Below are 22,519 nucleotides of genomic sequence, written 5' to 3'. Positions count from 1 at the left end.
CAGCTGCCTATCTGACTGCTGGTAACAGAACTGCAGTCAAGTTAGAGCAACACCATAAAGTGCTGTCACACATTCACAGGATAAGCAGTGCTTGGAATTTGCTTGGGAGCAAATTCCACAGTCCATGTAATCAGGATGCCCCCCTGCGAAACAACTCACCACGTATCTTTGCTTCACAAATGCTTTTACACAATGGCAGTGACTATGTACATACAAGTCAACACATATTTCAAAGGCTTTGAACTAAAAATCATTGCATCTAGGATCAAAATTAACATTTCCCCTCCCCACACCCCAAACTGGAGTAGTAAAAAGCCTAATAAGTGTAAGTCTGTAAATCCACAGCCAAGGCCTTTACAGAAGAAAGAAGCAGAAACCTTCTGCCCAAGGTTTTTAGCTGATATTATACATTACTGTGGTGTCAGTTTTGCAATAACATTACTAAAGCTTAAATTCCCCAGGGCAGCACAAGCATCTTGGGCCAAACAGACGTTGCTTTTAGGCACATGCCCCCTGTGACATCTGATAACAGGCATAAGCCTCCAGGTTCCCTTGGAGACAAAAATTGCTAAAGAAATATTCAAATCAACTTCAGGCTGATCTCATTATTTTGCGGATGGAGGTCCTTTCAGATTACCAACATCACAGAGAGCTTATGCTGCAGTGCAGAAACACCAGTGGAAAAGGCTAAGAAAGCTAGCAGACAAATTCTCTCCAGCAAGACTGATACTGGACTTGTTAATTTTTGTAGTTCAACGAACTCTATTACACGAGAAAAAAGCCTGAAGTTCCACTTCATCAGCTATCTACACTTGATTAATCCAAATCCCTCCAACAGCACAGCACTTGCAGCTCAGTAAACAGATGTGCTTGCAGGCAATACAGTGTCAGTGAATACAGCAGGCAGGTTCTCAAGAAAATCCACATGCAGAGACTAATCAATTTAACTGTTCTTTCAGCCAGAACATGCTCCTTTTGCTACAGATTGTCAGAATTCACATTTAAATTCATCACATCCACTCTTGCATTCAACACCACGCCAGAGGTTTTATTATCACCAGTTTCTGAAGCACTGAAACAAGTTTTGTTTCCCTTCAAAATAGATACAAGATGATTTTAGCATCATATTGCAGAGGAGAAATGAGCAAAATATCTAGAAAATTCAACTCCCAGATAAATCTCTTCAGTACACTGTGCTTAAAGAGAGCTAAAGGAACTCCCCAAACCAAGACATCACAAACCAGAGTAACAGAAAATCAAAGCACAAACTTAAAAACACATTATGCCTACCTATCAGAAACAAGATGGCCAACAAAATCAGAACCCAAGAAGGAAGAAAAACTAGACTGTAACTCTGTGGAAAAAAAGCAACCAACCATCCCTGCACCACATAGCTGACTGAAGGAAAAAATGGCCAGTGATAAAGAGAGGCAAGGGAATAGCCGTTCTCCTTAATTACCCCCACCTCCCCTTGTCACACCAAAAAGTTGTCCCCAGAACATGAGTCTCTCCTCAGCACAGCAGATTATTAATTATATTAACTGTGAGTGACACTAGTTGGCCTTTTCCTCATTCTTTCAGTCTGCAGTAATCATTTCACAATGTCCCAAAGGCCCTTGAAGCTGCTTGCCACACTTCTGTCACTTAACACCTTTCTGTCACTTTAACACAGTAAAAATGAAGGTAACTCCAAAGTAAGCGTTTTTTGGGGCTACATCCATTCTCCAAAAAGCAATCACAGTGAATACAGCCACAACATGAAGAAATGCAGCAAGATCAATCTAATACACCCTACAGGAGTGAGAAAGAAAGCTAATGCAATATGGAAAGAAATCAGGCATGATCCCTCCGTGTCTTTTCTCTGAGGTTTTCATTCCCTCCTCCAAAGCTGTCAGCTTGTCAGTTGTCAGGGATGCCACATTGATAATAACCAAGAAACACACCAATATGTTTTTATTGAAACATTCAGTGTTCCAATATGCCTGATGAGGATTCATGAACTATTGCAGGTGCCTGCATTAGTACCACTCCTGCTAGGACCCTGCCTGTGGTACTTTCCTGGCTTTATCCTAGCATCATTAGAGCTAACACAAGAGTAGGCAAAATTAAACAGCTCAAACCAGTCTTTATTTACATGCTCAGGCTGGAGCAAAAAGCAGAAGCCCGTGGTTACAGAAGAATCACTTTGCTTGGAGCAGAATGGTGAGAAAGCAAACTGTGACAAGGTCCTGAAGTCCTCTGACAGTAAATCACCCCCTCCTGCTGGGATGACAGGTTTTCTTCCACCAGTCTTTCACACAGTCACTGTATGACGCTCCACAGGCCTGGCTGGGGCTGAGGAACAGGATTCCTCCCCCAGAAGCACATGAGGAATAAAGAGATAAAGACTTTTTTAACCACGAGCGCTCCGTGATCGACCGGCCGGGCCACTATCACACGGCAAACGACCAGGAGGAGCTTAAACCACCGTGGGAGGGCAACGTGCCCCGGCTGGCCGTAGGGCCTGCCTGGAGTCGGGCGAGCCCTCCGGGGCCGGGGCCGCCTGCCGCCCTTGCTGCGGTGAGAGGCGAGGGGCAGCGCGGGCGTGAGGCCGAGCACAGCCGGCAGCGCCGGGCAAGAGCTCCGGCTAGGGAACACTGGCCTCCACCTGATAAAGGAGAACGAACCAGAAAAGCCGGAATCAGGGAGAATCCCTAAAACCCCCGTGTTTGCTTTTCAAAAATCCCTAAAACCCAACTCCCCTGCGGCGGCACCTTGATGCTTCTCTGGGCTCTGCTCAGAATAACCTTACGGCTAGTGCCGGGACAAGCATGCGCGGACGGACAGCGCTCACTGTTTATTTTATTACTCTGCACTGCTTCATGGCTGCGAACACCCCGAAAAGCGAACAGCAGCTTCGTGCCTTTGAGCGGCTGTAAGCGGGCCCCGCAGCCGAGCACTGCCCGAGGACCGGCAGGGGCAGGGGCACCGCCACGGGCACCGCCGCGGCCGCCCCGGCGCCGCCCCGCTGTGGGCGCGGCCGCACTTCCGCCATGGCGGCGGGGCGGGGCTGGGCTGGCATGGCGGCGCCGGCGGCGCTGCGGTGGTGGTGGGTGTTGGCGCTGGGCGGCCGGACGAGGTACCGTTCCCTTGGGCGCTCGGCCCCTTGGACCCTCCCTCGGGGACACAGAACGTCCCCGCTGCGCGGCAGGGGGTGGTGGCTGCAGGGGCCGGGCCCGCCGCCCGCTCCGGCGGCGCAGACCCCTCTGAGGCGCCCCCTCTCCCTTCTTCCCGAGGCAGCCGGTGCTCCGCTTCACCGTGCCCAGGCCGAGCGCTGCCGAGACCCCCGGCCGGCCCTGCCCGCCCAGCTGGCTCCCTGCTGCGCTGGGCGTCGTCCTTCTCCGAGCCGGGCCCGACGGAGAGCGGCCCCAGCGAAGGACAGATCTTCCTCAGCGAGAGCTGCGTGAAGGTGGGGACCCTGGGAGGAGTCTGGTGTCTCTGGGAGGGTTTCCGCCCTGCCTGCCCTGCCGTCACGCAGGGGAGACGTTTGAGTGTTCACTAGTTTGTTCAGCAGGCCTTTAAATCCTCTTCCTTTTATTTATTTGCAGAGGCTGCTGGAGATTGCAGAAGGATCAGAGTTTCTCAGGCTGCAGGTGGAAGGAGGTGGCTGCTCTGGCTTTCAGTACAAGTTTTCCTTGGACACAGTTATCAATCCTGATGACAGGCAAGGACAAAGGACATTTTGGTGGTCAGGTGTTACTACTGTTCTTGGCAAAAATGGCAGGAGGGGTATGCGTGAGATGATAGTGTCTTGCATTGAAGAGAAGAAGCCTGTGAGATAACGAGCATGCTGAGGTTGTGCTTCTGTGTAAGGTTTTTGGCATAGTTAATAGGTAAATATGCTGCTTTTTTTTTGCAGGGTGTTTGAACAAGGTGGTGCCCGTGTGGTTGTGGATGTGGACAGCCTGGCCTTTGTGAAAGGATCCATGGTGGATTTCAGCCAAGAGCTGATCCGAAGCTCCTTCCAGGTGGTGAGCAACCCCCAGGCAGAGAAGGGTTGCTCATGTGGGACTTCCTTCTCTGTCAAATTCTGACTCGACTTACCTTGGATGGACACTGTTAGCAAACACTTTTGGCAGTCTCCAGAGGGTTTATGTTTGTTCTTTTCCCTGCTGCTCCCTCTCATCTCCCTTACCCTGTGACACAGCTGTAACACAATACTGCAGCTGTGTGTGTGTTTGCACTGAGCCTGTCTCCAAGACTTCCTGGCCTTCTCTTCAGAAACGATGAAGTAACCATGAGCATGCACACAGGAGCATCTTCAGCGCCTTGTGAACCACTGGCCAGGTGGTGCTGACTGGCCTGCCCTATCCTGATTGTGGAACTACTTAACTGTCTCTGCAAGAGAAGGCTGTATATATATGTGTGTGTGTTTATTGAAAGGTCTTACTAAAAAAAGTCTATGAGGTTGATTGGTAGTGCTTGTGCATTTACATACGGGTAGGATCTGGGTTCTTTCAGGCTAGTGTTGCTTATTCCTTATCTTCCAAACAAATGGCACGTGGAGTCTTTCTCACATGTACTGCTGACTCTCCACTGCCCAGCTTACTGTGGCTTTTCCAGATAAGTTTCTTTTTTCTTGCTGAACAGGATTCTCTTGGTCCCAGGAACCTATGGTGGCTTTGCTGTAAGTTTCTGTGATGATGGTTTTTACTTGTTCAGAGTAAGTGAAACCAAAAAAAAATGAGGTAGGAAGAATTAGTAGCTTGTGTCTTTTATATATAAAAAGAAGAAAAACCTTGTATATATATATATAAATAAAATACACAGCTCTCTATGCTCCAGTGCTATTTCAGCCTGACTTGGAATTTTAGGTCATATGGACTCTCAGGTTTCATAGTGTGGTTGCTGCCTGCTCTTGCCAGCAGGAAGGGAGGTTAAGGTGATAGAGGAGAGCAGGAGTACTGCCTAAGGCTTCACAAGTCCTTTTGACTTACAGTTGTCTGGGAAGCTTTTCCATAACTTGGTTTACCATTTGGTCTCTGTCTAACGTACATGGTTTGATGAAAGACTGGAATTGCTCCACTCCTTTCTATGACTCCCATGGAATGGGAAGTCTAGAAGTTTCCAGAATAACATCCTTTCAATTAGTAATTTTCTACAGTTTTTTATCTGCCACTAGATGTCTTTTAAGTCAGTGATTCACCTGCTTCTGGATGAAAGGAGAGAAGGGGAAGCTATTTTTATTCCCTCTTTTGTGTTTTATCTGATCATAACCAAATTGTTTAAGACTTCAATCTTTCACGTGAGTGTGGGAGCACTGCATGACTTTGGTCTCAAGGGAACCGCCTATGGCAAACTATGAGCTCTTCAAGACCATGCCACAGGCATTTTTTGTTAAGCTTCCTAAAAGCCTTTTTAAACTTTTTAGTAGTGTTCAGCCCTGTTTTGTCTATTTATTTCTAGTGCTCCAAGCTGATAGCCAGCTAGTTGCAGTTGCATCAGCAGATGTTACAGGAGCTCATATATGATCTGTTCTGACTTTGTCACGTGGGGATGCATGTGGATAAGATGTGGAGCAGTGGCTCTTTTAGTTTAGCCCTTTCCATTTCCTGTAGTCAACAATCTCTGCCTAGTAATGTTGGTATCAGAAAGAGCTGTCACATTTTGTAAAAGGAACTAAAAGGATGTGGTTAAAAGATTTGTCTAAACCCCTTCAGGGTGTTTTAATCCTACCTTTATGCTTCCAAATCTTGAAGGTGGTGTTAGCCAGAATTGCCTTTAAAAAGTGTAAGACCTTAAAGCTTGTCTAGGTAGAATACGTTAGATAAAATCAATTTCTTCCAGCTGGGATAGCTAAAAGTAGGCCAGAGGAGTTACTGTCTGAACAAGGAAGATCTATTCTTGATCCATTTCACACAGACTGACCTAGGTCAAGTCTCTTTTGAGATCTTTTATGGGAAATAAAAGTGCAGCAGTAGTGCTGGAGAGGTAGCAAGCCAGCAGATACCAAGGCTTTTCTTCCCTGGACTAAAGTCAGCCTTCAAGCCCCTGTAAACATGCAGGCTTCATCTTGGATTAGTGTTCTTGCTGAATGTAAATGTGCTGTGTCTGTTCAGCTTGCCAGGTTCCACTTGCCTACACTTGCGCTGTGCCGATGCAGTAGACGGAGCAGGTGGTGACCACGAGGGGTGCTGCCCCTTGCACAGGGTCTGCCTCTCGCTCCGAGGGACTGTGCAGAGCACAAGGCTTTGGTGCCCACCAGTGTCACTTGCAGCGTTGCTGTGCAGCTCGCATGTGTGCTGTGCTCTGCCCGCGGTTCTGGCAGTACTGCTCTGACTGCACTAGGTGGACCCCTTTCTCCTTGGGACTCGCTGCCCTGGACATACACAGGCATTCTGGGCTGAGGTTGGATTTGCTCCGTGCAGGACCTAAGCAAGAGCAAAAGTTTCTTTGCAGCTGTCTGTTTTGGAGGCAGGCTGGTGTTGCTGCAGCGTGGTTTTTAGATCAGAGAAACTGCTAGGAGCTGGAGAGATTCCAGCCCATACACCGTGTTGCTCTTGGCTTCCTAGACCTGCTTCTTGGGAGAAGGTGTAACTTATTGGCGAAAGCTTTTCCAGTTCCCATTAGGGAATGGATGCAAAGGGCTATCTGTCTCCTCCAGAGTTGTCCTGGCTCTTTAGAAGTCTGTCAGTACATCAGAATTTCTGTCAATGTTAGGAAGTCAGCAAAGGGGCTCTTGTTGACAGAGTGGTACAAAGGTGATCTTGGTGTATTTTTGGCTGTGTAGGCAGAAAGGCTAGGTCTTGGTTCCTACTGAAAAAGCCTAACCTGTCAAGTTTTGTGCACTGAATACGTGACAAAGATGGCACCACACTGTAGCCTGTGGGGCAAGACTTGTGGTGCCAAGAGAAGGACACAGAAGATTAGACAAGGAATTTGATGCTGCCTAGACCATGAGGGACTGCCAAGGTGTGTCTGCAGGAGGTCTGCAGTGTGGGAGTAGTTGGGAGCCCTTGTACTGAGCCACTGAGAAGGAGCTGGAGGTGCTGCCTTCACTTCATGCCAAATGAGAAACTGCAGTGGAAAATCTTTCTCTGCTCCCACATAAAAAGAAGGAGGATTCTCTCAGTTCACCCACCTGACAAGGAATGAATGATCAAGAAAGATATTTATGGAAACTTTAAGATGAAACTTCAAGGGAAAAGGGCACAATCATCAGTGTCAGTGACAAGAAGGTAGAAGAAGATGGAATAAAAATTCTCCCTTTGGTGAGAGCTTCTGGGAGCTCTGTAGAGACTTCTTGGTAGATGACCAGCACATCCTCAGCCTGTGACTGGCTCTGTTCTTCAGATTCAGTATCTGTCTGTCTTAACTGAAGGTCCCACTTCAAGGCCTCAAGCCAGGCAGTGGTAGGGAAATAGGAGATCTTCGTTATCCCTGGTTTTTGTGGTTTAGGGATATGCACAAGTGGTTTGCTTGTGTTGGTGGGCCCATGTGGTATCATTTACTACAGAAAGCATTTTGGGGTGAGTAGCTACAATAGGACCAATGGCCAACCTAAGGTCAATGTTTGGGGAATAGCAGTCCGTCTCACCCACAAATTTTCATCTGCAAAATTTCACTATTCTCAGACCTTTCTCTTGTGTCATTATACATCTGTATAGAGCTGTTGGGTGAGTCAGGAAGACAGCTAAGGTTGTGGATCCAGTACCCTCTGGGTGACACCCACTGGGACTTCTGCTTCTCCCACACGGTAGTGTAATTTCTTGCCACTTTAAGGGCTTGTCTGAATCCAGCACCTGGGGGAGGAATCATTGAACAGTGGAGGAGGCAGTAATAGAAAGGCAGATATGCATGAAAGAAGGCTTCTCTTGTCTGTTTCCCACGCTGGGAAGGCACATGCTTTGTACTAAGACTGCCTTCAACCTTACCAACATTTCAAACATCTGGTGGCAGCTGCAAGTAAAAATCAGAGTTTTTAAAATTTAGTTTTTACTCAAGCTGGGACTGGTCAGTGGAGTTTATTGTATTATAGGTTGTCCTGAGTTGGAAGGGACCCACAAGGATCATTGAGTCCTACTCCTGGCCCCACACAGGATAGCCCCCAAGAGTCACATGTACCTGAGAGCATTGTCCAAATGCTTCTTGAACTCTGGCAGGCTTGGTCCTGTAATCATTTCCCCATGGAGCCTAATCCAGTCTCATTCACCCTCTGGATGAAGAATCTCTTTCTAATATCTAACCTGAACCTCCCCTGACAACTTAATGCCATTTCCTTGGTCCTGTCACTGATCACTACAAACAAAATCAGTGTCTACCACTCCTCCTCACAAGAAAGTTGTAACTGCAGTGAGGTCTCCCCTCAGTCTGCTCCAGGCTGAACAGTGACCAAGTGACCTCAGCCGCTCCTCATACAGCTTTTCTCAAGGCCCTCATATCTTCATTGCCCTCCTTTGGACATTCTCTAATAGCTTTGTATCCTTCCTATATTGTGGCACCCAAAACTGCCCCCAGCACTCGAGGTGAGGCTGACCCAGTGCAGAGCAGAGCAGGACAATCCCCTCCCTTGCCTGGCTGGCCGTGCTGTGCCTGATGCACCCCAGGACAGGGTTGGCCCTCCTGGCTGCCAGGGCACTGCTGGCTCATATTCAGCTTGCCATCAGCCAGGACCCCCTGGTCCCTTTCCATGGGGCTACTCTTGGGAGTTCAGAGAAAAATTCAGAGCAAGTGTGCTGTATTTCATGACGAGCTGCTACAACACGTGCTTAAGGACTGAACCAAACATTGTCTCCACAAGCAAACACCACCATCAAATTCATTAGCAGAGAGCATGACAGTATGTACAGTGTTTTGATACTCCCTTTTCTCTGCCTGTTTTCATGCACACCAGCCAAAGCTCTGACCGTGCTTCTCTGGAATGGGCCATAGCTGCCAGAGAGACTGGCAATAGAGGAAGGGATAGCCTTGTGTAATGGTGTGTTTGATACAACTGTCAGCCAGCCTGGATAAAGAACCACAGTTCAAGGACACAGAGCATTGGCAAGAATAAACTGCAGCCACCTGTGTTGTATCAAACTTCTATTTGGAGCTTGCCATCAGCCAGGACTTTTTCTTCTTTTTTTTTTTTTTTTTCTTTTTTTTTTTTTTTTTTTCATTTTCCCCCCTTTTTTCTTCTTTTGGTTTTTCTACTTTTTATAAATTTTCTAGTTTTTCTAAATTTTCTAATTTTCTACTTTTTCTTTTTCTAAATTTTCTTCTTTTTTTTTCTCTTTTATTTTTTTTTTAAGAGGATGAATTCTCAAACCAAATGCCATTAGGGGCTAGGTAGAGGATTAATGGTGCAGTTCAGATCCTGCTGGGTTCTAAGGAATATGTTTGCTCTGCATGGTTTCCAGGATTAGGCTGCAACTGGCTTTGATCTGTGCAGATACCTGCCCAGGAAGCAGCTCAGTAGATCATGAACTTTGGGTTGGTTTAGTATCCAGCTGTGGACAGAAATACTGTGTGAGTCAGCTGAAGCTGTTCATGACAGTGAGATGGGCCATTACACCAAGGCTGTGATTCTGCAGCCCGTGGGGAGCAGTTTGTGTGCAGTGCTTCCTGCCACTGGCCTTCCCAGAATTTGTATGGCTCTTAATATCTCCTGCTTGAGCAATAAGAGTTTATGGTCCTAGTCTTTGTTGTTGATTAGAACCCAAGTTTGTGCCCCTGTTTTAATCAGTGCTCATTTACCTTTGGCATCCTTCAGAGGAACAGAATGGTATGTCTTTCAGTTGCCATGGAAACAGTGAGACTAAATGCACATTTCCATGGCAACCTGCCATTATCTTCAGCTCTATCTGTGGGTCTCATTTTCTGACCATGGGGGTGGGGTGGTGAAAATGGAACTTCATCTCTTAAAAAAATTAAAAAAAATAAAGAAAGATGCTACCAACACCCTCATCACCACCCCCTTTCCTCCTCTGGCTCAGGCTTGGGGCTGAGAGAGGCCCATAACTACAGCCACCATGCCATGCACCAAGGCTCCAAGGTATTCTCTTCAGCTCCTTCTCTTCTTCACCCTCTAAAAATAGATACATTCAGAACAATTTAATGACAATGTTCCAGCACTTCTCTGAATTCTTTGTTTCCTCGACTAATGTTCCTAGCAAAGGCCCTTGAAGTTAATTGAACTTTCCAACAGGTTCCAAAGGTCAAAGTGTCCCAGCTTCTTTTGGTCCAAAGGGGCAAGGGTTAATTACAGGGTCTAAGACTCCAAGGAGAAGAAGCTTTTGTCTGTTATGACTGGAGGCACCAGGGTACATCCCATTAACCTCGAGAGTTAGGGATGTTCTTGCAAGGAGGGCAGCTTTGACTGTTGCAGGAGGCAGCACCCATCAGAGAGTTAGGGATGAAAAGCAATGCTTATCTGTTTTGTGTGTGACTCAGGGCATACAGGGCAGAGAAAACAGGTATATTCTTATGATGCATCTAACAGTCCACCACCCAGAAGTGCTTTTGGCCACTGCTAAAATTTCTGCCTCCCCCAGACACTGAGTCAGGAAAAGGACAAAATCTGCTGTACTTTGAGCAATTCCACACAGCTGTTCCTTAAGCCCGCTTTCATTATTCTTGTTCTAGCTGGCTTGACCTTTAGCTAATTCCTTTTATTCATGGTCTAATCTTGGTTACTGAGGGAAAAAGCTTGTGTCTTGCACAGTTCTAGCCTGATGCAATAGTTATCTGGGGAGAGGATGTGGTAGAGCTCTCCTTCTCCATCTGCTCCACTAGTCTTTACCACATGCTGAAGCAGAGGATGGTAAGGCTCTGTCCATTCAGAAGTCAGCATGGAGACAGAGGTGATCTTCACAACACGTCTGCCAGGTAAGGCAAGTGCTGCTCAAGCACGGCTTTCCTTGCTGTAGCAGATCATACATGACAAAGAGCTGTCTCAGTCAGCCTGGGTTTGTGTTGTTTCATAAAGGGAAGAACAAAGACCAGTGAGTCCTCTACATTGCTGACCTTGCAGGATTTTACCCTGGAAAGATTACTGCCTGGACACATTGCCAGGGTTTGGCTGGGAGCTGTTTCTTGAAAGCACTGAGAATGTTCTCTAAGCTGTGGGGACCTCCTAAGGTGCTGAGCACTGGGACAAGCTCTGTGTGGTTTGCATGGTCAGAAGCTTGCTGGAGGATGTGCTGCTGGTGCTGGACCAGGCTGGCTTGGCCCCAAGAGGTGCCAAGGTAGAGGGTACAGAGAAAGTCTTGCTGTACATGCTCTGTCTGCTGTAGGGAGTTAACTTGCTGTACAACAGCCTGAGAGTGGAAATAGTCTCTTCCTGCTGGGGGCTGGCAAGTTTGTGCTGTGGGCTAGCACCCACAGGAGGTTCCTGTGCTGGCTCAGTCCTAGCCCTGCAGCTGTGGCTCAAGGCCACACAGCCAGGGTGGCTTTAGGTGCTTCCCCTCCTCTCAATAGCAGCTGAGCAGGCACTGACTGAGGGTGTGACAGGGCTCCCTATTCAGCTTCTCCTTGGCATCCTGTGCTGTGTCCAGGTGAGCAGGTTGGGCAGGCTGCATGGCAGGCTTCCCTTCACTTCCCTGCCTGTCCATGCATGATTGCCACAAACTTTAGACATGGAAGATTTACATTAAATATAGAAACTTTAGAGGGAAGAGCTAATAGCATTTGGAAAAGAAAATTCAGTAGCTGCCTTTGGTGACAAAGGCAGAAGTAATGGGGCAATTGTTAGCAGAACTTTATCTGCTATTGTTAGCAGAACTTTATCTACCAATGTCTGCAAAAGCTTGGTGGGGAGCAGGAAAGCAGTAGGACTGTGTGGCAGATACCTTGGCCTCTTAATAAAATGCTTCCCCCTGCTGCCACTGTCCTATGTTCCCTGATAACAGGCACAGGCAGAAATAGGACTGCCATGGTGAAAGAATTTACTTAATCCTCTTCAAGCTAAGCAAAAATGTATCAGTGAAGAGCCGATTCACAGGGCAGAGCTGAATTGCATGAAAGAAAATTGTGTCTGCAAATCAAATAGAGCTCAAAGGATTGTGAGAGAGCAAGGCAAAACAGGATGGTTTGGGAGAAGGGGGAATAGCTCGGAGAGATGCTTAGGGGTGGAAGGCAACAGGAGGTATGTGCTGAGCCTCCCCCAGCTCTGCTATGGAAACACAGTTTGGTGGGTGGATGAGCCTCTCAGAAAGTGGGAGGACACTTAGAGCTGTCCAGGTATTGTAAGAGGAAAAAGAACCTGGTAAGACCCATGGGACTCTGAGAAGACAAGAACTGGTGAAGGGTTGGTGTATAGTTCAAGTAGACAAAAATGAAGGGGGTGGAGGAACAAAGAATAGGCAGGTGGACCAAAGGAATGAAAGGCCTGAGGAGTGCATGTGCCCATGCCTGCTGGGCACCTGTCACCTCAAGATACAACTGTTGGGGGTGCCAGATCCATGAAGTCACTTACCTGCTCTTCTCTGCCTTGGCTGAACTTTGAATGGAAGCAGTCTGTGCAGAAGGACCATCAGCAAACTGAAACTGCCAAAGTCCCAGAGGTGAAAACCTGCCAAAGGACTGGAAGGTTACCTGCTTTTCAAGAACTGGGCCCCACTGGCTCGAGAAAAGGCAGCAGATCTGAAAAGCAAGGGTGCACAGAGCCTTGGTGATTGTTTTATATGCTTAGGAGCAAGGGCTAATTCTCAAAAGCAGTAAAGGCTCCTGTTTTAAGGATTTGAGGACTGCTGCTTGAGAGTGCCTACTTCTGCAGTATTCTGGGTTTTGCAGGTTGATGTCCTTTTGATCTCTGCTGGATGAGATAATTTTACAGGGCAGATGAGACTACTCAGTTTGGGGGACTTTGTGAAGTTTGAGCCTTGGGGATGGACAGGGAGGTCCTAACTCTCCTGGAGGTGCTCCAAACACCAAGTAGTTCAGCAGAACAGCTAATTGAAAGAGTTGTTTATCCCAAGACAAAAGGAGGGCACACTTTGCACAGCATGTTCGATGCTGGGCACAGAGAGGTCTCACTTACTGCCTGAGCTCCTCACTTACTGATCAGATGTGAAGGGCTTGCTACACACGAGCCTGCAAGCTACCTCTTGCCCAGAGGGACCTGATTGCATCCTCCCAGGGAAGCTGATTTATGTAACTTCTTTTGGAGTCCGTGCTCCTTTTGTCCCCTCTCCTCTTGTTCATGTTTTTCAGATACATTTGATTTATACATGCTCGTTCCCTTCCTCACAGGAATGAGTTTTGGTGCGTGTCAGTTGCGTGAGAGAAAAATTTATAGAGCAAGCTGCAGAGGAAAGCAGCTGGGATCTTTCTTAGGAGAGCCGCAGTCGTTAATTATAGGAGTCTAACTAAACCTCAGCTCAGGCAAGAAGCATTTTCCAGATCTCCCTGCTTTCTTTTGTACTTTCCTGCACAAGTTGTCACATCAAAGTCAGGATTCAGGAACGACTGAAAACAACACCCACCTTTTTACATAAAAAAGGGATGCTGAGTGCCAGGGAGCAGCTCTCTTTCTGGCTCCCTCTTCTCACAAACTGGTGTGAGGGGCACTGCACCATTCCTCAACAAGGGCTGCAGACAGCATTTGTCTGTCCCTTAGGCTTGCTCACGTTTCTTCACTGCTTCAGGCAGCGTGGTGATTCAGCTGCTACCTTGCTAAAGTCTCTCAGGTCTGATCCGAACACCTGATTTCTCTCTCCAGCTCAATTCTGTGCAGGCAGGCCGGTTCCTTGGGACAGCAGGTTTCCCAAGAGTATATTTTATTAGCAGAGTCACTGTAGAGCTGGGCAGCTGGGTCCCAAACATCTTCACATGTGCATTGCTGGCGGAGCAATCCACTGCAGAGGATTTTTTTCTGTATGAATTTACCCCAGGGGAAGAGAGGGAGGAGATATAACCTGGACATCCTTAAAAACCTAATAATTCCTATGCGCGTGCCTCTCTGATACGGTTTTGGCTGATGATCCCAGTACAGGCCATGCTATTCAGAGACTGCCTACACAGATAGCTTGCCTTAACTTTGCCAACATGGCCTTTGCTCATGTCACCTAATGACCTGTAATGCTGAGATAAGAGTATCAGCAGGAGTCTGCATTAACAGCTAAGAGATACTAAAAGGAAAGAACTGAGAACATGCCTAGGGTAGATAAAGCTGGCTTGGTGTCTTTGACAAAGAAAGTTGTTACATGTTTTCCTCAGAGTTTCACAGGGCTGCCAGGACACATTTGTGTCTAACCGAGGGCACTGTCATCAGAAGCTGATTTTGGTGCCCCAGATGGATGTTCATGGCCTTTTGCTGGGGCTTGGACAAGGAGAGAAAGGAAGGGAGGCGCTGGCTCACTAATTAAGAGGCATTCTCTCTCTGCTGTCTTTCTGCTGCTCAAAGGGGAAGGCAGAACCTGTGCCTGATGAGAGCCTCTCACTGGTGCTGAAACCCCTCTTAAAAGCTGCTTAACATTAAAACATGAGAAAGAAAAGAAATTCTGTGAGCACTTTGATAGTCCTCACAAGAAAGTCAAACAGGAGAGCCTTTGAGCTGCACATGAGAAAACCTCTGTATATTGGTAGGGGAAGAAAGGCTGGTGAAGCTGAAATCTGGCAACAGTTCCCAGCTGGTGAGGGAGGTGCTTTTCTGCTGCAAGCTCCTGTCATGACTGATGCAGAGACAGAGCAAGGAAAAACACAGAATACTCTGTAGGCAATAACTAGCACCTCAACCCCCCGGGGTGTCAGTGGGATGGGGAGGCTGAGCCAGTGCCCATCCTCTGCCTTCTTGCAGGGGCTTGGCCCTGGGCTCACCCCAGCAGAAGCACCAGCCTTGCCACATCAAGCCTCCTCCTGCGGGACCCCTTCCCACTGCGGGAGCCTCCCAGCCAGGCAGCTTTCCCCTGCTTCCCATCCTCCCGGGTTTCCATAGCAATCGGTGGTGGCAGCTGTGCGGGGAAGTCAATGGAGGGAAATGAGGGTTTCTTCCTGTCCTGGGTCGTCTGAAGGCTGGGAGAATAGGAGCATCATGATGCTTCTGATGAAGGTAGCAACACCCAGGCTGCCCCAGTTCACCCCTGGCCAGGCCAGGGACAGGAATGTGACAGGAATGCTCAGGTCCCAGGGCTCTGCAGGGCAGGTTTTGGGGGACAGCGTGCACCTCAGAGCCATCCCCACACACACCCTGCCCTGCTAGAAAGCTACTGATTTGGAACTGATGCCACCCCTGATTTTTTGTCTTCTTCCATAGCCTCCATGTCTTTCACTCCTCAGCCTGCACCATTTTTTCCCTCTTGGCACATTATCAATCAGTGAGGTCAGAAAATAATCTTTAGCTTTAATGGAAAACACACTGGAGGGAGACAGGAGGATGAAGAGCAGAGAGGCACAGGCAGCCTTGATAGCAGCATTTTTATTTCCAGGATGGGGCAACAGGGCAGTAGAGTAAAACCTCAGGGAGGGAGAAGAGGGTGGGGAATACAGGTATTCAAGACAGTGCTCCAGCGCAAAAAGAAGTAGCATCCTGGGTAAGCTCCCTGTACTCTTGGCTCCATGGGGAGACTAAATTTCATCATCTGCTAACCCATCCCTATTCCTCCATACACAGATAGGAGGTAGGGGGAGACCTGTCCAAACCAAATGGAAAACTTGAGGGGGTTATTGCAAAAAAATAAAATTAAAATGTCAGTTTGAACCCCAAATATTTCATATTATTTAGCTTAAAAATAATCAAAAGATAGGTTAGTTTTGAAATAGAACTGTCATGTTGAAAGAAAGCCAAGCTACTTGATTTGTTAAATGTCCAAACATAATGTTTTGACATTTTCAGGAAAAAATTTATTCCACACATTTTCAGATTAATCTTGCCACAAATGTGTCTGAAAAATTTGGCATCCTGAAAACTGCATTATGAGGCAAGCATGTTTCACATGTTCTTGGGCAGAACCCAGGCATCTAAAGCACAGCAGTGTTGGGCAAACCCCAGAGAGCTGCGCAGGGAGCAGAGCTGCTTGACACAGTCTGGGCAGGTCCCTTTGTGCCCAGGGCAGCTCCATGTGGCTGCCTTATGGTTTCCCCCTGAGCCAGATCTCACCAGCACTTCTCTGCCTGCAGTAGAAGCATGGCACAGGTACTCACAGGGTGATGTGCCTGTTCCTGCCTTTGGCTCAAGCCTCAGCTCTGCTGTCGGGGTGAAATCGGGGGCCCTGTTATTTTTAGCATATGATAGTGGGGAAAGAAACTATAAATAAGCTAGAACCATCCTTCAATTGTTCATGCAGCATGGGGAAGGAAACACAGAGGTTTCTGGCATAATCATGTTCATAATCAAGGGGACTCTTGGAGAGCTTGAATGCAAGATTTATAGATTGGAGAGAGGGGAGCAGGTACAGACACCAAATGCTGTGTCCTGTGTAGCCTATTGAGAGATTTATGTGCTTTTCAGCAGCAAGATTAGATGTCAAGAGGAGATTACCATTTACAACACAGTGTACCACTGCACACTGAGACCTCTGGTCTCACACAGCACCTCTGGGCTGGGCACTGGCTGCAGTACAGCTTTGACCGCCTACACACCTCTCACCAATTCCCACCCCAGGCCTCAGCAGGTTAGAGAGGATAAGGGCACAGGCCTGGGAGGGGATTTCAAAATTGCCCTTGCCAGACAGGGCTGGGCTGTCTGGGGCTTGTTTTGAGCTCAATAACACAGACCTTTACAAGACATGTCCTTGAATTGGGAGGGTGACAAAAGCTGGTGCCAGGCAGAACCCTCTGCCTCATTTCATGGCTTACATAGCTTAAAGCTTGCCTGTCACTATAACCTGTTCTGGCACACTGTGAGACCTGAGAGTCTTTGACCTATTTCCATGAATTCAGCATTTTCTTGTCTTCACTGCTTCTTCTCCTGCAGCCTGGAGGAGGGAAAGAGAAGTTTGCTGGAGGAAGTGTGAGGAAAATACATCTGCAAAGGTAAGAGAGAAAAAAGCAAGCAGCAGTTGTGACTTGAGCTGCCTGCAAATCCCTAGAGGGACCAGAGGACTGCTGAAAGCATCTCCACTGAAGCAGCTCACTCCTGAGAATGCCTTGTGTCACTGCAACAGGCTTGACACTAGCACTCCCAGACCAGAGCCCTGAGGACCTCTCAGCCCTGACAGCTGCCAGAGACATTTACCTTAAGCCAAAGCAGGTTTCAAGGTTAACATCCTTCCCCTCTGGGGGACTGACAACATTCCCTGGAGACTGATTCCTTCAAATTAGGCCATACATAGCAGCATCAGATGGTGATAAAGTTTTGTCTCAGGGCACAGGTCTTCTCTGTATAACTTCCTGCTTTAATACAAAATAGCTCAAGAAATAAAGCTGTTTCCTGCCTGCAGCCGGGGCCAAGGCTCCTTGCAGCAGCCAAGGACCATGGATATGTACAAGATGGCCCCCGTGGCAGCTGTGTAGTCCAGAGGAGACAGATGGAGCTGCACTCCCTGCCCACCTGGCTCCCAGCACCACTGCCTGCAAGCTTTTCAGAAGAGAATTCAGTTGTTCTGACTTTTAAAATAGATTAAAAATCATTACAGGTTCTTCTGGAACATTTTAGAAGGTGAAGCTATTGATTTAAAAACTCAACATCAGTTTTGTAAGAGAGTTGAAACCTTCCTGGTTTCCACCTGTGAACACCAGTGCCTGGCACTGACTGACAGCAGCAGTACGTTTATCACGCTGCTCTCTGTCCCTGTTTTGTCTCTGCCCTATGTGTTGTGCAGGGGTTTGTGACAGAGCACTCAACTCCCCAAAAGCCTCTCAGTATATGAAGGGTGCTTGATCTCTTCCATCTTGCGGATCAGCTAGAGACTGGTGTATTTTGGGGTCTAAAAACAGCACCATGTGAACATGCTGCTCTTTGCTGTGTGGTGTTGGGAGCATTTTGGATGCTCCTGAATCCCAAGGACATGCCACCTTAGCCAAACCACTCATTTCCTTCATCAGGATTGCCCCTAATGCAACACTACCCATGTTTCCTGGTTGCATAGTCCAGCTTACACTGTGGCAGGCTAGATTTTTTTTTTTAATATATTAACAATACTAAAATCTATAAAAAATTTTATTTATAGCTCACAGAAATATGCCTGTAGACCCTGGCCTCAAAGGAGGGGTGTCAAACTCCACGACCTTCGGAATGATGTTGTGAAGACTGACAGCACTGTCTGCATGACAAGTGTTTGTGCTCTCAGGAAATAAGTGGCCTGGCCCTCAGTGCTCCACATGTCTCCTCCTCCCCTGTTCCCACTCAGAGGACCCTCTGTTTGAGGAGCAACTTCACACCTTTTGTCATTTATATCTCCTCCTGTCTTTGCTGCCTCAATCTCAGATGCCACTTCCCCCAGCTCAGTGTAGCATCCTGCTCTGGTTCATCATGCTGATGGCAGTTAATAACCTCGCTGGTTTCACTCTAAGTACAGGCAAAGGGCCTTCTCTTCGTGCCTCCTGTTCATACCTGCACACTCACCTACTCTAGCTTTGGCTGCAGAGTTGAAGAGCTGCCCAGATTTTCCCCACTTGAGCTTTGCCCTGTTGGATGCCAGGACTACTGAGACCAATTGTTCCTGGCCAGCTGGCCTCTCTGGGTCATGAAAGACCTCCAGCCTACCTTGGTGAGTACATAGACTTGCTGCATACCTCAGACCACTGCTGAGGACAGAGATGCTCAAGCACTTGTGTCCCTGCTGTGAAGTGATTTGTGTTCTGGCCCATGTGCAGAGCTCACTGTGCTGTGACACAGCCCATTTCACATGGTATGTGGCAGCAAGACAGCCAGAAAGCACTAGGAACTTCAGTTCCAAGAGAATTAGGCAATACGTCTAGTAAAGACATTTTGTCATGCTGAGGTGTGAAAGCCATCACAAAAGTGCTACACATATGACACAGGGTGACACCAAGCTTAAACACACCCATGTGCTATGATGGCTTCAGCCTGACTTTGCTTTTCTTTACCAGTCTGGGTGTTTTGCACTAACGATGAAAGAGCAGAGGCGATGAGGTGCCAGGTACCACCAGCACAGGCAGCAAGGGCCTGGGAACCCTCTGCCCTCCAGGTGCTGAGCAGGAGGATGAGCATCTCACACTGCCCCAAGCCCTCATGTTGTGTTCACTGCCAGATGACAGCCAGCTGGCATGATGCCTTCCTGGCTGAGCTCCTCAGCATCCATGAGCTCCTCAGTATGCCCATGCCCACTGGGAGCAGGCAGGTCCCTCCTGTGGTGACATTAATGCAGCAAACTGCAGCAGTCCTCAGCCCCTCAAACTTCTTCCTCTGTCAGCAGAAGTGAAATGAAATTGCCTCTCTTGCTGGCTCTGGTGCGAGCTCATATCTCCTAGCCCTTAATCAGGGCAGATATGAAATTTCTTATCTGTTAAGTAAAACGGTGCTGCACTTCAATCCATCCAATTATTTTTTCCAATAAGTGTGAGTGAGGGGGCTGCTGTGGGAACTTGTAGTGTCAGCAGTGTGCTGGCAGTGAAGGGGCCCTGCCTTGGCAGGCACTTCAACCAGAGCAGCCTGCACAGGATCAGCTAAAAACATCCCAAAACACATGTTCTCCTGGGTTGTGTGACCCAGGAAGGGCTGGGGTGGGGTGCTGTGGGGGCAGGCTGGCAGGCAGGTCCTTTGCAGCTTGTTGCCCATCAAGGTGATTTCCAGGAATGCCCCACCACGTGGCCACAGCGTGGTATCTCTCCCTTTGACCTGCAGAGTGGGCACTGCAGACTGTGGACACTCTGCTTGGCACTTGTAAAGCAGAGATAACAGGTTCTCTGTCAAACATCAGTCTGTCTTCAAGGCCAGCAAAACTGTCATTGAAGACCTGCCCAGAGGAGACCCATCCAACTCCAAGAGGATGCCTGTGCTTATCCCAAGAGCCTGAGATCACCTCTAGTGAGCACTCAGCTGAGACCACAGAGGCCAGCCCAACAAAGACAGCAAAAGTCAATGGCACTGAAGCAGCTTTCCCATCCTGGATCAGAGCTGAACCCTTTCCAACAGCATTCAATGCCTGAGTCACCCAGCTGAAGCATTTCTTCATTCCCAGGAGGATCTACCTATCTACCTTTTCTTTCTTGCCTCTTGGAAGTCAGCAATAGTGTGGTTAGGTGTGAAGGAGGATCAGAAATTCTGACCTTGTCACACATAGCACTGCTGTGTGGGCATCTGGAAACTCCAGACAGGGATGGGGGCACAGAGAAAAGGGAAGTGTCAGAAAAGGAGGAAAAAAACGGGACCAACCAGAAGGTGGGAGAAGGGATGCAGGAGTCCTGCAGTAAGAAGAAAAGGGAGATGAGTCAGAGAAAGAGGTCTTGTAGGAGAAGACTGGGCAAGGTAGCAAAAGAGAGATAAAAATGACAAATAGAATTATCACAGAAGAGTCCTCCCTGCATTGTCCTGCTTGCAGTCATGCTGAGGGGCAGGTCTAACATTACTTTACTCAATGTGGCAATGACTGCAGCCTCCTGCCATTTCCCTTGTAGCTGTCTCTGCATCTCAAGGCACTAGCCAGGTAGGAGTAAGGCCTCCTTTCCTTAGCACTGCTCTGCAGGCTGAGCAAGCTCCACAGGAGGGGTACCCAGAATTTGGGCTCTGCAGCAGTGAGGCTAAAGACAGGGTCAGGGACAGCACAGTCAGCCACTGCCTGGACTTGGGTGCTCCTTGATGGTCCTTAAGAGCTCAGAGCAGCTCCGGTCAGGTTTTGCTTCCCTTCATCTTGCACCTCACTGTTACATTTGTCTGGAACCTCCCAGTTCCCCCAAGTCCTCTGCATTGCTGCACCCACTTCCCCAGCCGGTGCTCCCCCCGTCCCAGCGGCTGTGCCAAAGCCAGTCCTGGGCTGTGGTCCAGCTCCTCTAGCCCTTATGGGATCAGGGTGCTAGTCCTTTCTGCAGTCTTATGGATCCCTCACAGAACCATGCTGGACCCAAATAATTCAAACAGTAACCAAAGTCCCTCCTTTGGGGAGGGGGGAGCAGGCACCAGCCTCAGCTTTTGCTTGATGAGCTCTGTATTTCCTAACAGAGTGAAGATGGAGGCTTCAGGGGGCTGGAAACACTGGAAATCCCCTGCAACAGTAGTTCCTATGCCAGGCACCTTTACAGACAGACCTCCACATCAGCAGCAGAAAGAGAATGTTCAAATGGAATAAGGGAAACAGTTCCTGATTGTCGTGCTGCCCTTCCCAAGCCATCAGGCTGTGCTGCTTCACCAGGTCCATGCAGTTGCCTGCAAAGATGAGCAGCCAAAATACTGGGGAAGTAGAAATCAAGCCTCAGCTTCATGAGATGAGAGCTAAATTTTACCCCAACTTTCCAATCATGACAATATAAAGTAATAATATTTTAATGCAATTCAGCAGTTAACATGCATACCATCCCCAGTTAATTGGGAAACTGTTCTGCAAGCTTCTGCATTACCAAGAGCAGAAAGAGAAGCTCATTCAAGACAGAGAAAATTGATCTCTATCTAACTGATAAAAATAGCAATTGACCATTTTTTTTCTCTAATCTTCTGAATTTCTGACTTTGAGTGAAACAAGGAGTCTTTCCAACTGAGATTGTGGGAAAGGTTTGGGGTGAAAAACCTGCCATCCTTGCCCTCTGAAATAAGGCAAGATGGTAGGAACTCTGCCCCAGACAAGTATCTCCAGTGTAGTGCTCAACACTGAGTTTGAGTCAGCCCCATCAGTGAAACCCTTATTTAGTATCTGTTGCTTTCAAGGACCATGAAAACAACCACCAGGAGATCACCCTGGAAAGGCAGTCTTGTTGCTGAAAAAAGCAAAGCTAGGTGATGCAGACTTTCACCATGGTGATACTGGTTCCCACCATTTTCTAAAATGTTTTCTCTATTTACATATTAGTTGCAAAGTGGATTTGCTCTTGAATCCACCGACTGAGCAGCAGGGGAATTAATACAACAAGAATGTGGCTATGTAGAGCAGTTCTCCACTGACCTCTCAGCCTTCCTCTGATGGTAGGCTTTGAGTCTGAACAGGATTAATTTGGTTTCCTTTCCCATTAAAGAGGACAGCTCCAGCTCACCCCCTGCCTGCCAACAGCATAGCTGAGCTTTTACTCTGTGTCCCACCTAATGCTGCAGACATTGCCTGGATGAAAAAACAGGCTGAAGAAAATCTAATTTTAGGGAATAGGTGGCTCCTGATTTTCTGTGATGAAACTTCAGCCAAGAGTACTCATTCAGAGCCAGGGTTGTGCATCATCCCCAATCTTTTAATACCTCTGGGCACTTCACTAAAGCACCTTACAGGGATGAAGGATTTTCTAAAAGGAGGATATAAGTGCTAAAATCTGTCCTTAATATCTGGACGTGGCTGTTTGAATCACAAATGGACTTCATCACCTTTTTTCCATCTCTTTTTTTTTTTTTTTTTTTTTTTTTTTTTTTTTTTTTTTTTTTTGTCCCCATTACTTTGTGACACATTTTTAAAGCAAAAACACCCATGTACACAAGGGAGCAATTCAATACCTTGAAACCTTAGGCTAGTTTCCCTTGTGGAAGAGC

The 22,519-nt window shown here is 47.8% G+C and overlaps 1 protein-coding gene across 1 annotated transcript; it reads left to right on the top strand.

The window, feature by feature from the left end:
* Positions 1-3,020: 3,020 nt before the first annotated feature.
* Positions 3,021-4,816, top strand: ISCA2 (iron-sulfur cluster assembly 2). Its single transcript, XM_041472040.1, has 4 exons — positions 3,021-3,118; positions 3,280-3,448; positions 3,588-3,703; positions 3,899-4,816. Exons 1-4 carry the CDS (start codon positions 3,033-3,035, stop codon positions 4,071-4,073), a joined length of 546 nt encoding a protein of 181 aa, XP_041327974.1. The 5' UTR covers positions 3,021-3,032; the 3' UTR covers positions 4,074-4,816.
* Positions 4,817-22,519: the final 17,703 nt, after the last annotated feature.

The sequence above is a fragment of the Pyrgilauda ruficollis genome, unplaced genomic scaffold (assembly GCF_017590135.1).
Source record: "Pyrgilauda ruficollis isolate IOZ18807 unplaced genomic scaffold, ASM1759013v1 scaffold28, whole genome shotgun sequence".
In the NCBI taxonomy this organism is placed as follows: domain Eukaryota; kingdom Metazoa; phylum Chordata; class Aves; order Passeriformes; family Passeridae; genus Pyrgilauda; species Pyrgilauda ruficollis.
Note: the sequence above shows the minus strand (reverse complement) of the source record. Positions and strands in the feature narration are given on the sequence as shown.

Coding starts and splice junctions, on each gene's coding strand:
- ISCA2 (XM_041472040.1), top strand. CDS start 3,033: ATGGCGGCGGGGCGGGGCTGGGCTGGCATGGCGGCGCCGGCGGCGCTG. Junction 3,119..3,279: donor GCGCTGGGCGGCCGGACGAG/GTACCGTTCCCT, acceptor TTCCCGAGGCAG/CCGGTGCTCCGCTTCACCGT. Junction 3,449..3,587: donor TCAGCGAGAGCTGCGTGAAG/GTGGGGACCCTG, acceptor ATTTATTTGCAG/AGGCTGCTGGAGATTGCAGA.